Below are 10,734 nucleotides of genomic sequence, written 5' to 3'. Positions count from 1 at the left end.
TCCATCCCCTTCCTTGAGTTTACTATATGGCAGTAAAGGTAACAATTGCCACGGATGATGATGGTAACAAAAATGATGATACAACCTGAAATGTATTAAAGGTTTACTAGGTATCAGGTACTACGTTTTATACACATTTTGTTATTTAATCCTTTCAACCACCCTGCAAGGGTATTACCATCACCTCCCACTTTCACTGATGAAGAAACTGAGGATCAGAGAGATTAAGGAATTTGCCAAGGCCACCATCTTGGTAAGGTGTGGAACAGGAATTCAGAGCTAAGACGAAGATGAATTAGCCAAGGTTTCTGCTTCTCTGGGGCTCAGTCTAACAAAGGAAAATCAATATAGAGGAAAGCGTCCCCAAAGTATTCCAAGCACGATGATTGGGTGTGTGGTTGATGCTCTGAGAAGTGACTCATCAATTCAACCATGGTGTGAAGGTAAGAGGATGGGAAAAGGGAGGCTCCATAGAGGATGTGACAAAGTCATCCAGGGAGCAGGTGAGGGGCAGGTAGGCGGGCAGTGGCACAAGTCAGGGGCACAGGCCCCGAGTCAGGAGGCAGAACCTGTAAGCATCTCTGTGAGCAGAGTACAGAGGCATGGGATTGGGAGGACATGGCCACAAATGAAGGAGGAGGACGGACCAGACTCCAGGGGCCTCGGTGGGCCACACCAGCAAGCGCAGTGCTTGTAGCTCAGGTGGCCAGACACCAAGCAAGGCTCTTCCCCACAGGAAAGGATGAGCGCTGGGCTTGCATTTGAGAGTCACCACTCTGGGAGTTCAGATGTGTGAACGGCCAGGTGACCCTTTGGTCTTCTTCTGTCTACCTCACGAGCATCATTATGAAGCCAAGTAGGAGCCAAGGGGAAATGAACGCTGACACTTGGAGTAAATGTACAGAGGTGATTGCACATGCGAGTAAATAGGGGTCACCTCTGCTTATACAGACTCCATGGACAGACACCTGGTAGGAAACAGTTCTGGGCACCTTAGCTGAGGGGATGAGCCTCTCTCCGACTGGGTTTGTTTACCTCTTTTAGACATATTTCAGCAAAACCATTTCCTCTCGGTGACAGGATATGGCTGGAAGAAGCATCCCCCTCAACTCTGAAGTGACCTTAACAATTGCCCCAGCAGGCAGGGGTTGTCATCCACCTACTGCTGGGACAAATCTCCTTCAGAGGCAGTGAGTCTGACATGATGCATTTCCCAAATGAGACAGATCTTTCTGATTTCCCAAACCACCACCTAAGCAGAGCTCAGCAGCACAGCAGATTTTGGGCTAAGTTCTAGCCTCACCACCTACTAGCTGGCATGACCTGGGTCAAGGCCCTTCATCTCTGTAAGCCTTGATTTCTTGATCTACGAAATGTGGTTGATCATCGTATCAGGCTGAACCATGTGACACTGCCTTTCTTCTACAGTTTTTGACCTACCCCCATGAAGTCCTTGTGGGGATAAAATGGGGCGGCAGACGAGAGCTTAGCTGTGCATGACGAATAATAAATAGGTGACAAATATTAGCAATTACTGTCATCGTCATCATTTTATGGCTCCAAGTCCCAAGCAGGGCTTCAGTGTCTTCACTATTTAAACAATACCTGCTTGTCTTAGTTGACCTGCTTTCCCATATGGTGGTATTTCCACGACTCAGCACTGCACACTGTTCTACTTAAACTCTTCTCTCTTCCCTCAGCCTCTAAGGAACACAGAGTGCTTTCCGCAGAGAAATGAAACAAACCATGCACACACATTGGCTATATATACTTATTTATCTGGACCAAACCTAACATAATCCAAAATGGAACGTGTTGCTCACAGTGAGACGAGATGCTCTTCAAATGACTTATGGCGTTGGCCAAAAAGATCATTCCAGTTTTTCTGTAACATCTTACCAAAAACCCTGAACGAACTTTTTGGCCAATCCAATATGTTGCAAGGGACAAGGGGTTCTACTCCAAGTGTTAGCAAACCACAACCCCCCAGACTGAATCCCCAATCCAACTCACTTCCTGTCTTTCTAAATAAAGTTTTATTGGAACGCAGCCTCGCCCAGTCACTTACACATTATCGGTGGCTACTTTTGCATTACTGTGATTACTGTGGTCTCGCTCTACACTCGAGAGGCACTCAACACTAGCTGAGTGGCTGCTAATGAGACCATCTGGCTCATAAAGGTCAAAATATTCATATAGATATTTATATAAATATTTATTTACCTGATTCTTTTTATAGAAAAACTTTCTCAACTCATGCTCTAGTCCAGTGCTTTAAGCGATCACTGTTGAACGCCACCAACAAAGTTCGGATTCTTTGCTGGAGAATCCGCCAGCACTGGTGGGCTGGTGGGGGTGGAAGAAGGCAACCACAGAGTAATCGTATCTACTTTCCAAAGCCGGGTGATTATTCTTACTGGAAGGGAAGTTTTTTTGTGTGTGTCTCCAATTAACATACATCACTTTGACTTCCGGAAACATGATAGTGATGGCTGAACCTAGAATTCTGCTGGGAAATCAAAACTGTTTATTTTGCAAACATCACTGTGGTTAATTCAAATACATTTCCACGTATTCCTTGGCAGTGATGACTTTTAAGGATGGCAAAAAGGCTCACTGAAAAAATTTTTTTCCCCTAACAAATTTAATTGCAAAGTGGCCCTTAATTTATTTAGCAATTATTCTTCTCCAGTAAGGATATGTTTTTGAAGATAGTCATCACTGTGTAAAGTTATCAAAAAATCCTTAAGCTTCACAAGTATTTTAAGAGACAGAGAAGGCACAGGAGAAGGAAGATGGCAAATCGTTTAATTCCGATGTCTAGCCCAGTTCCTGGCACTGTTGTAAGCGCTGAATAAATAACGACGTGAAGGGAAAAAAATTTTTGAATAAACCAAAAAAGGAGGGGAGAAGAGGCATACGGAGTGCTCTGGTATCCCAGAATACAGAGGTTAACGATTTTTACTGTGTCCCACTATACCTCACTTATTCAAAGCAGGCTGCCCATAAGGCCACTCGAATCATCTGGAAAGAAACCAAGGGAAACAACCGCAGCAAGGGCAAAGGAAGCAGAGTCAAGCCACTTGCTCGGAAAGAGAACTGTGACGTATCCCTCAAGTCCAAGGCTTGGTGAAGAGTAACAAAGAACAGGGGAAAAAATACTCAGTGCAGCACTAAGTACTCCGTGATCCTCAGTGGAACACCACTATAGTAACAATATTTCTGCTCAGTGTTTCTCACGCTTATAGCTTGTGGGCAACGTGAAGCTCATGTCCTCTGTCCCCTTGGTTGCAAGGAATCTCCAAGCTCATTCCTAGGCCCAATTTTTTAACAACTGTAAAGACGTCATGAGAGCCACACCTCCTCTGGGATCACATCTGACTGGTCCACTTTGATCCCCTTCCCCTGTTTAGATGGATCTCTTCTTTGTATTGTATCATACTGCATGCATTTTTAAAAACCTCTCAAATCATTTTTGGATCAAGATAAGAACAAATGCACACACAGTCACAGGCACAGTGCACTGAGATGTGTCTGGTTATTTCACGCATCACAGCTTTTCTCCTCAACAACCCTGAAAAGTCTATGCGAGAACCTGCTTTATACAGACTTGGAAAGGGAGGCCCGGGGACACGGAGTGCCCAAGGCCACACAGCTAGTAAACAGTAGAGCTTGGATTTAAATCTAAGTTCAGTTGATCCCCAAAAACTCTGTTCTTTTCACTACACCAGCGCTTGGCACACTATGGCCGTTGGACATAACCAGCCCATTTCCTGCCTTTGTAAATAAAGTTTTATTGGAACACAGCCATGTTCATCCATTTAAATATTGTCCACGGCTGCTTTCATGCTACAAAGGCAGAGATGAGTAGTTGCACCAGAGATCTTATGGCCTGAAAAGTCTAAAATATTTACTCTCTGGACCTTTACAAAAAAGTCTGCTGACCCCTGCACTTTACTCTTTTGGGTTAGTATTTTTGTTTAATAAGGGATGACAGTACATAATCTGTTTTAGAAATATTTTTTAAAGAATTATATAAAAACATTTGATGCCTAAAGAGTTAAGTTTCAGAAGGCAAAACATTTACTTCAGATGGAAGCGCTCTTCCCTGATGTTTCTAGATAAAGTAAATGCTTCACAATATGAATTTTTCCAGTACCTCAAGGTGGAAAATCTATGGGAGGGGGAAGAATTCACTTGTAGATTTTTAAAATTTTTTCTTAAAAAGTCGTAATTAAGATCTAGATTTAGAGAGTTTATTACAGCTCAAATCTGCCTCTCTGGTGTTCTTTTCTTTTAGTTTTCATGCTTTGCAGAAAAGCAAAGCAACATGATCCTCTGTTAGGCAAACCAGAAATGGATTTGTCACGTTGAGCAAACAGTAACACAGATATGTAGGCTAAAACATTACTCTTAAAACTGAGCTGAGGAGAAGAAGAAAGATTAAGCTGTAATTCACACATTGGTCTTCAGGGTAATTTATCCCTCAAAATTTAGAATTTATTTATAATTTATAGCCCACCCACTTCCAAAGAAGGATTTGAGACAGCAAAATTTGGAATGAGAATCCAAGAACATTAAATCTGGGATTAGTAGATTCTCAAAGTCCTGAACTTTCAAGTTCTGAAAGTAATTTAGTAAAAAGTGAAAATAAATAGTTTTGTGAAAGATTTTCCCCTCAAATGTGTAAACAGTAAAGAGGGAAAAGAAAAAGTATTCTTTCATTTTTTTTTTAAACATCACTATCCTATAGTATTTTTAAGTGAAAGAAAGCCTAATTTCTTTAAATTATGCTGGAGACAGAAAGTTGGAAGGAGAAAGCAGAAATCCACGACCAAAAATGAAGTTCTAGAAATCTTTAGAACTCCATGTTATTTTAATATGATCGTACTATCAATTTCAATTAATTTCCATGATGACTCAAAGCCCTTGGTCAATATTATAAAAGCCGACTGGTAACCGAGATCCAAGCAATACATTTTCTATGTTATGTGCCATCACCAACTTTTCAACTTCCAGGATTGGAATCCAGATGCCCATTATTTCAGGAATACATAGGACGCAAACTGTCAAACAGTCTCTGATAAAGGAAAACACATTTACAGAGCTCCAGAAGCTCCTGAACTGCTGTTCCAGGCCCTGTTCAAAATGAGTGCTTTTCGGTAAACTAAGCAGTTAGAACTAGGGATAAAATTGTGCAAAAGTATCACAGACAACGTACTGCTGCTTCAGAGCCCATTACAGAAGATCCCAGTACTTGGTCTGCATGATTAGTGAGGGTCCCAGCTCTTCATACTCTGATGGATACCTCAGCCTGCGAGGCAGCGTGCAGTCTGGCTGCTCTCCAGGACTGCAGTTTCAGCAAAAATACCCTTCAAAACTCAGTTTGGTTGGGACTTACCACAGGCTTTGGTTTGGAACTTTCCAGTAATACCCAAAATAATTCGACCTGAGACACACTGGCCGACCACCACCACTGATGCTGGGGAGGACTGTCTGAAAGCAGACTGAGGCTTCCTGGGCTGACCACCCAGAAGAGTGAGTGGAGCAGAACAGGAGAAATGGATGAAAGAGGGGGTGGGCAAAGAGAGAGCGGGCACAGGAATGGGTTGGTCAGGGCGGGCAGAGCCTTAAGGAAAACGCTTTAGCAAGCAGGCACGCACATCCTCCTGATGGAAGACTACACCACCACCGACCAAGTATTCTTGCCAAAAAATTAAACAGGAATTTGACCAAGCCTCTAGAGTTAGCTACCTTTTCACGGGAAGCGTGGAAGACAAAAGAACAAGTTAAAGGACACCACAGGGATGCAGTCACTGAAGTACAGACCACAGAAAACTTTAGAGGACACACTGGTCCTTGAAACAAATATGTTGCATTAAAATTTTTTTGTAAGAAATTTAGAAAGGGAGGGAAAACCTATAGGTTAAAATGCATTGACCTTATGTGATTCTGGATTTAAACAAACTGAAAGAGAGAGAGAGAGAGAAGAGAAATACTTATTGTCTTAAATGGTGTTAAGCCACTAACTTTGAGTAACTTGGTTCTCAGCAATCCATACCAATCCAGAAATCCACACTGAAGAAAATGCCTGAAGGGTGAGGTGTAACGAAAAGAGGGGTCGTTGTGGATTCAGACAGACTTGGGCTCGAATTTGGGATCCACCACTTGCTACAGTTGGGACTGTGAGTTGGCCTCTCTGTGAAAAGCTGGAGCCTTTCCATGTGAAACAGAGATAAAAATGACTAAAAATGCCTGGGGTTATTGTAAGGAGTTACAGAGAGAACACGTGAATAGGTGCTCAGCACGTCGCCTCGCACGGAATACACAAAAAGTTGAAAAGGAGCTATGATCTGTATAATCGCTGTTAGCAGTGCTCATTCGGAAACGACTCAGTCCCCACCCCATGCCACACCAGCCACCCCCGGCCCCTCCAAAGTAGAGGAGGAAGAAGAGATCCCAGAAGAGGCTGAAGCTACATCCCCTCCGGTAGAAGGTGGATAGAGGGCGGCCCGGCTCTTCAGTGAGCTAGATCTTCCAACAAGGTTTGCATTTACATCTGTTTCTACCTCTTTAGGTCTCGGGCTGTACACGCTGCTGCCCATCCAGGTACGGGGAGACACACCTGGGCTGGGGCATGAACCGAGGGGGTACACAAGGTAAAAAGAGCCTGATCGCACTTACTTCTGGTGTGCTCGCAGGCAGGCTTCAGAACAGAATTCCATGTGGTAGCATCCACATGGAATTTCAGTGTAAGGGTTTTTCCTCACCTCAGTCCGACGGCATCTAAAGCGATGGGTTCGGAACTGGCAGCCTTTCTTTCATTCGTCATTCTGTTTTACACACAAGGAAATTTTGATGCCGAAAGATGGGAGGGGATGATGAGCAGAGAGTGACACGTGTTTTTACGGCAGCTCAGTCAGCAGCACTTAAACTCACTTCTGACACTTCTCAGAATCTACAGACCTGGAAGGACTGAACTGTCATCTGCCTATCCAGGAGAGATTTCACTTTGGCAGTGTTTCAAAAGGAAAGTCGCTCACGTCTTTTATGCGTATTTTCACTACCACGCTATTTCTCTAAGTCCATGAAAAATGCTGGACTCTCGGGAGACGGATAAAAGGAGGTTTGTGGTACAGGGTTGGCTAAGAGGAAAATCGCCTTTGTTTCTGAACCTAGGAGTACAAAACTTCAGAGTCGTTTGCTAAAATCTAGAATTAGGGCAAAATGGCTGCTAGCTTTCCTCCCAGAGTTTGGGCTTGTTGATTACAGAAGGCAGTTGGATCTGATGATTTCTGAATTACTTAACGGTTAAAAACTAATGGTCCCGTTAAGACTGACTTGGAAGATAGTCCTATTATGTAACAGTTGGCTCTCCTCGGCTAAATGGTTCCCGTCCAACGTGGTCTGAAACCAGGACAGGAGGAAGCATGAAGAGGCAGTGCAGCTCAGCTCCCACTACAGCAGCACGGTGTCAAGGAGAAAGCGGAGAGTCACAACGGAGGAAAATCCTACATCTGCCACCAACCTGCCAAGTGACGCTGGGAAAGTCACTCAGTTTCTCTGATCTCGGTTTCTGGCACATTAAGAATGACAGACAGTGCAGCGTGGTAGTTGAGGAGGGGGGCCCAGGAATGCCCGACTGCACGGGATCTCAGACCCTCTGCTTCCTGGCCACGTGCCTTCAGATAACTCACCCTCCCTGGTCTCGTTTTCCTCATCTGTGTAATAGACATAATGACAGCACCCATCCCGAGGGTTGCTTCGAGAATTAAATCGGAAAAAGCACGCAAAGGGTTCTGGGTATGGGGCTCATAATAGGCACTCAATAAATGAGCTGTTACTGCTGCTACGGTGGTGGTTATTATTATTCACTCCCAAACAACCACAGAAATACAAGGTTGAGGAGAGTCAGTCACTAGCAGGAAAACACTGCCTGCTTGCTGGCCACTGAGACAATGGCTCGTGTGAGGTAAAGTGGGCTTCTGCCGGCCACCACTCTCTTCCCAGAGCCGAGAAGAGAGCCTGGGGCTTTGGAGGCACGCGTTAAATGCGTGTTAAGTGAATGAACAAGCGGATAAATGAATCAGGAAGGGATAAAAAAGCAAATGTCTTAAGAGCTACTGCTCTATCCTGAAGAGAGGATCTCCGAGACCACTGGCACGGGCTCGCAGCTACCAAACGCTGCCAAGAGCGCACGCAGTAGGGCTCACCTAGGTCTGCGGGCTACATGGGGACGGTACCCAACTGTTCGTAGGAGCGCAGGGCCGGCACCTACGGGGATGGTGCAGCTCCCACTACAGACTCTGAGTTCACATTTCAACCTCAAGTACTCAGGCTACGGGATTGCTCCAGAAAGGGCTTTAGAGAACAGACTTCTCAACAGTCTAAAACAACAGAGTGAAAGACTAAGGGAGAAATAAGAAGAACTGGCTACTGGACAGCACTGAGGGGTCAGATCTGAATATCTGGTTTAAGATACCTCCCCTTACATCCATCATCTGCGTGGAGAACTATAAAACCAACGACCCCGACAGGGGCGAAGCCCCACACAGTTTGCCATTTTATCAGTGTGCTCCGAATTCAGCCACTCGGTGCCCCTTTTGGAACTGTTTTATCCTTGGCACCTCCTGTACCATTATTAACTTAATCCCTGTGTTTAAATCAACTCACTGAAAAAGAAAAATTAAATGAAGTTATTTGTTAAAGAAATTTAAACCACTGTGTTAAACGAGAAACCCAGTATTGCCTGCCCTAAATAATATGAGGGAACTGTAAAAATAAACACTTGGAAACAAAATATTGTAATGAAAGTGAAGCTAACCACCACTGCTTTCCTCAGCTCTGGCTCTGAGGGCTGCTCTGTCAGAAAGATGTTGGCAGTGATGGCAAAAAAATCTGCCGGTCCCTAGCGAAGGCTTCCTCCTTCAGGCATTTTGAAAGTCTGAGAAAGATGAGGGAATAAAAAGGAGGAAGTTTCTCATGATGTGAGTCCACGCTTCTGGAACCACATTCACGCACCACGTAAAATCACCGCAGGTTTGTGAAACAGCAGAAACTTCTTCTCGTGCTCTGACGTTCAGCCCCCTGGCAGGACTGGAGAGCCGACCTTACTTGTTTCCGAGTGCAATTAAAATACTTTTCCTCGATTCTGGGAGGCACTGCAAAAATATCTGCAATCAGGATGCAGCTTACAAGCGGGTGGCTTTCAGGAGCCACTTTTACTGCTGCTTTAGTACTGCCTTTCCCTTTTTATCTGCGAGGCTGTTATGAGATTGATGACGCATCTCAAAATGAGGGTGACTCAGAGTCGAGAAAATACGGTACACCTTCACTGGGCCAATATAAATGAGCCTCCCGTCTGGACGCCAAGACAACACAATAGCCTTCCGGCCTCCCCATTGTGTTCATCTGATAAAGACATTATAATACAAGCTATTATGATCTATAACCCTCCACTGGAACACTCACACATTCTTGGCCTTGAACGCTTGGGCAAAATGCTGCACGCTATGGAGCACAGCGAGGTCCAGGGTCATCGCTTCCACCTTGGCTTTATGCTGGAACGAGAGAAAATAAAAGGAAATGATAAATAACAGCAAGTTTAGTTCATGGTATCAAGTTACAGTAAATGTGCTATGGAACATGTCGGAATTCCCCTGTTTAATATTAGACGCCCAGAGAGAATATAAATCATCGGAATGAATGGAAGAACGGGGCGTTTGACTGCCAAGTTGAGGGAGGATGGGAGGCTGGGACTCTGCTGAAACTCCATGCTGGGGGGTTGTGCTGTTTGACTCAGCGCACGAAACAGGGTCCTAAGGGTCCTCGGGCTCACACAGCTCCTCTCCATCTGCCTCCTAAAAAAACTGTAATGATAGGGCAACACCAGGACAAAGCCTGGCTCCTGCAAGAACTCCGGAGACCACGTGTTAATCTCAAAAGCTGCCCTCCGGTTCTGAAACGATTCCACCAAGCCTGCATGAAAAATGAGAGACAATTCATGTACAGAAAGTACAAACGCAGGCAAAACTCGTTTATATCAGCGGAGCCTGACTGCTCAACACCTCCCTGGTTTAGTAACCCTGTGAACCCTATAGATGGGCAGGACACATATGGATGGTAATAATGATGGTATTAATGAGGCCATTAATGTCTACGCTGAGCCGGCGGTGGGTGGGCATTACAGGCATCATCTCATTTCATCCTCAGGACAACTGAAGGATACGTTTGTAGTTTGCCTGTTTTACAGTGTGGCATCTTATAAGAGACTGCAGAGCTAAGAAGTGTGGACGGCAGGACTTCAAGTCAGTCTGACACTGGCTGGAGCCCAAGTTCCCTCCTGGAGAGACACCAAAAGGACTGCAGTGGTCAGGATTTGAAGCCACCCTGTTCCACTGCAGGGCCTCCTAGCACACTTCTGGAAAGATCAGAGTTGCCTTGTATTTACAGAGCCCTCCCAATTTTTGAGTCTCGCTGGACTTTGGAGTGTGAGCTGAAATGCTATCACTTCTTAGACGTCCCTCCGCTGAAGGACAGACTGCCAGGCCACCTGCCTGTTCAGGTAAGCAGATCCCCATAAAACGAACGCTGAGCTTGGGAATTCTTGTCTAGACTGCGAGGTTAAAGTAAGACTATGGAGACCAACACAATACTAGAATATTATGAAGGGGGATGCAAACGGCCCTGCTGGGGACATCCTCCACCCGAATGGATGCAAACTGTGCTGAGAAG

At 44.9% G+C, this 10,734-nt stretch overlaps 1 protein-coding gene across 5 annotated transcripts in view; it reads right to left on the bottom strand.

The window, feature by feature from the left end:
• The window catches only part of WWOX (WW domain containing oxidoreductase), a 976,751-nt gene that overhangs the window by 711,455 nt on the left and 254,562 nt on the right, over positions 1–10,734 (bottom strand). For all 5 annotated transcript variants that reach the window (XM_024735508.1, XM_024735509.1, XM_024735512.1 and 2 more), the window contains exon 6: positions 9,472–9,560. In XM_024735508.1, the coding sequence (XP_024591276.1) occupies positions 9,472–9,560 (89 nt within the window). The remainder of the gene's footprint in view (positions 1–9,471; positions 9,561–10,734) is intronic.

Source organism: Neophocaena asiaeorientalis, unplaced genomic scaffold (assembly GCF_003031525.2).
Source record: "Neophocaena asiaeorientalis asiaeorientalis breed wild unplaced genomic scaffold, Neophocaena_asiaeorientalis_V1.1 scaffold40, whole genome shotgun sequence".
In the NCBI taxonomy this organism is placed as follows: Eukaryota; Metazoa; Chordata; class Mammalia; order Artiodactyla; family Phocoenidae; genus Neophocaena; species Neophocaena asiaeorientalis.
Note: the sequence above shows the minus strand (reverse complement) of the source record. Positions and strands in the feature narration are given on the sequence as shown.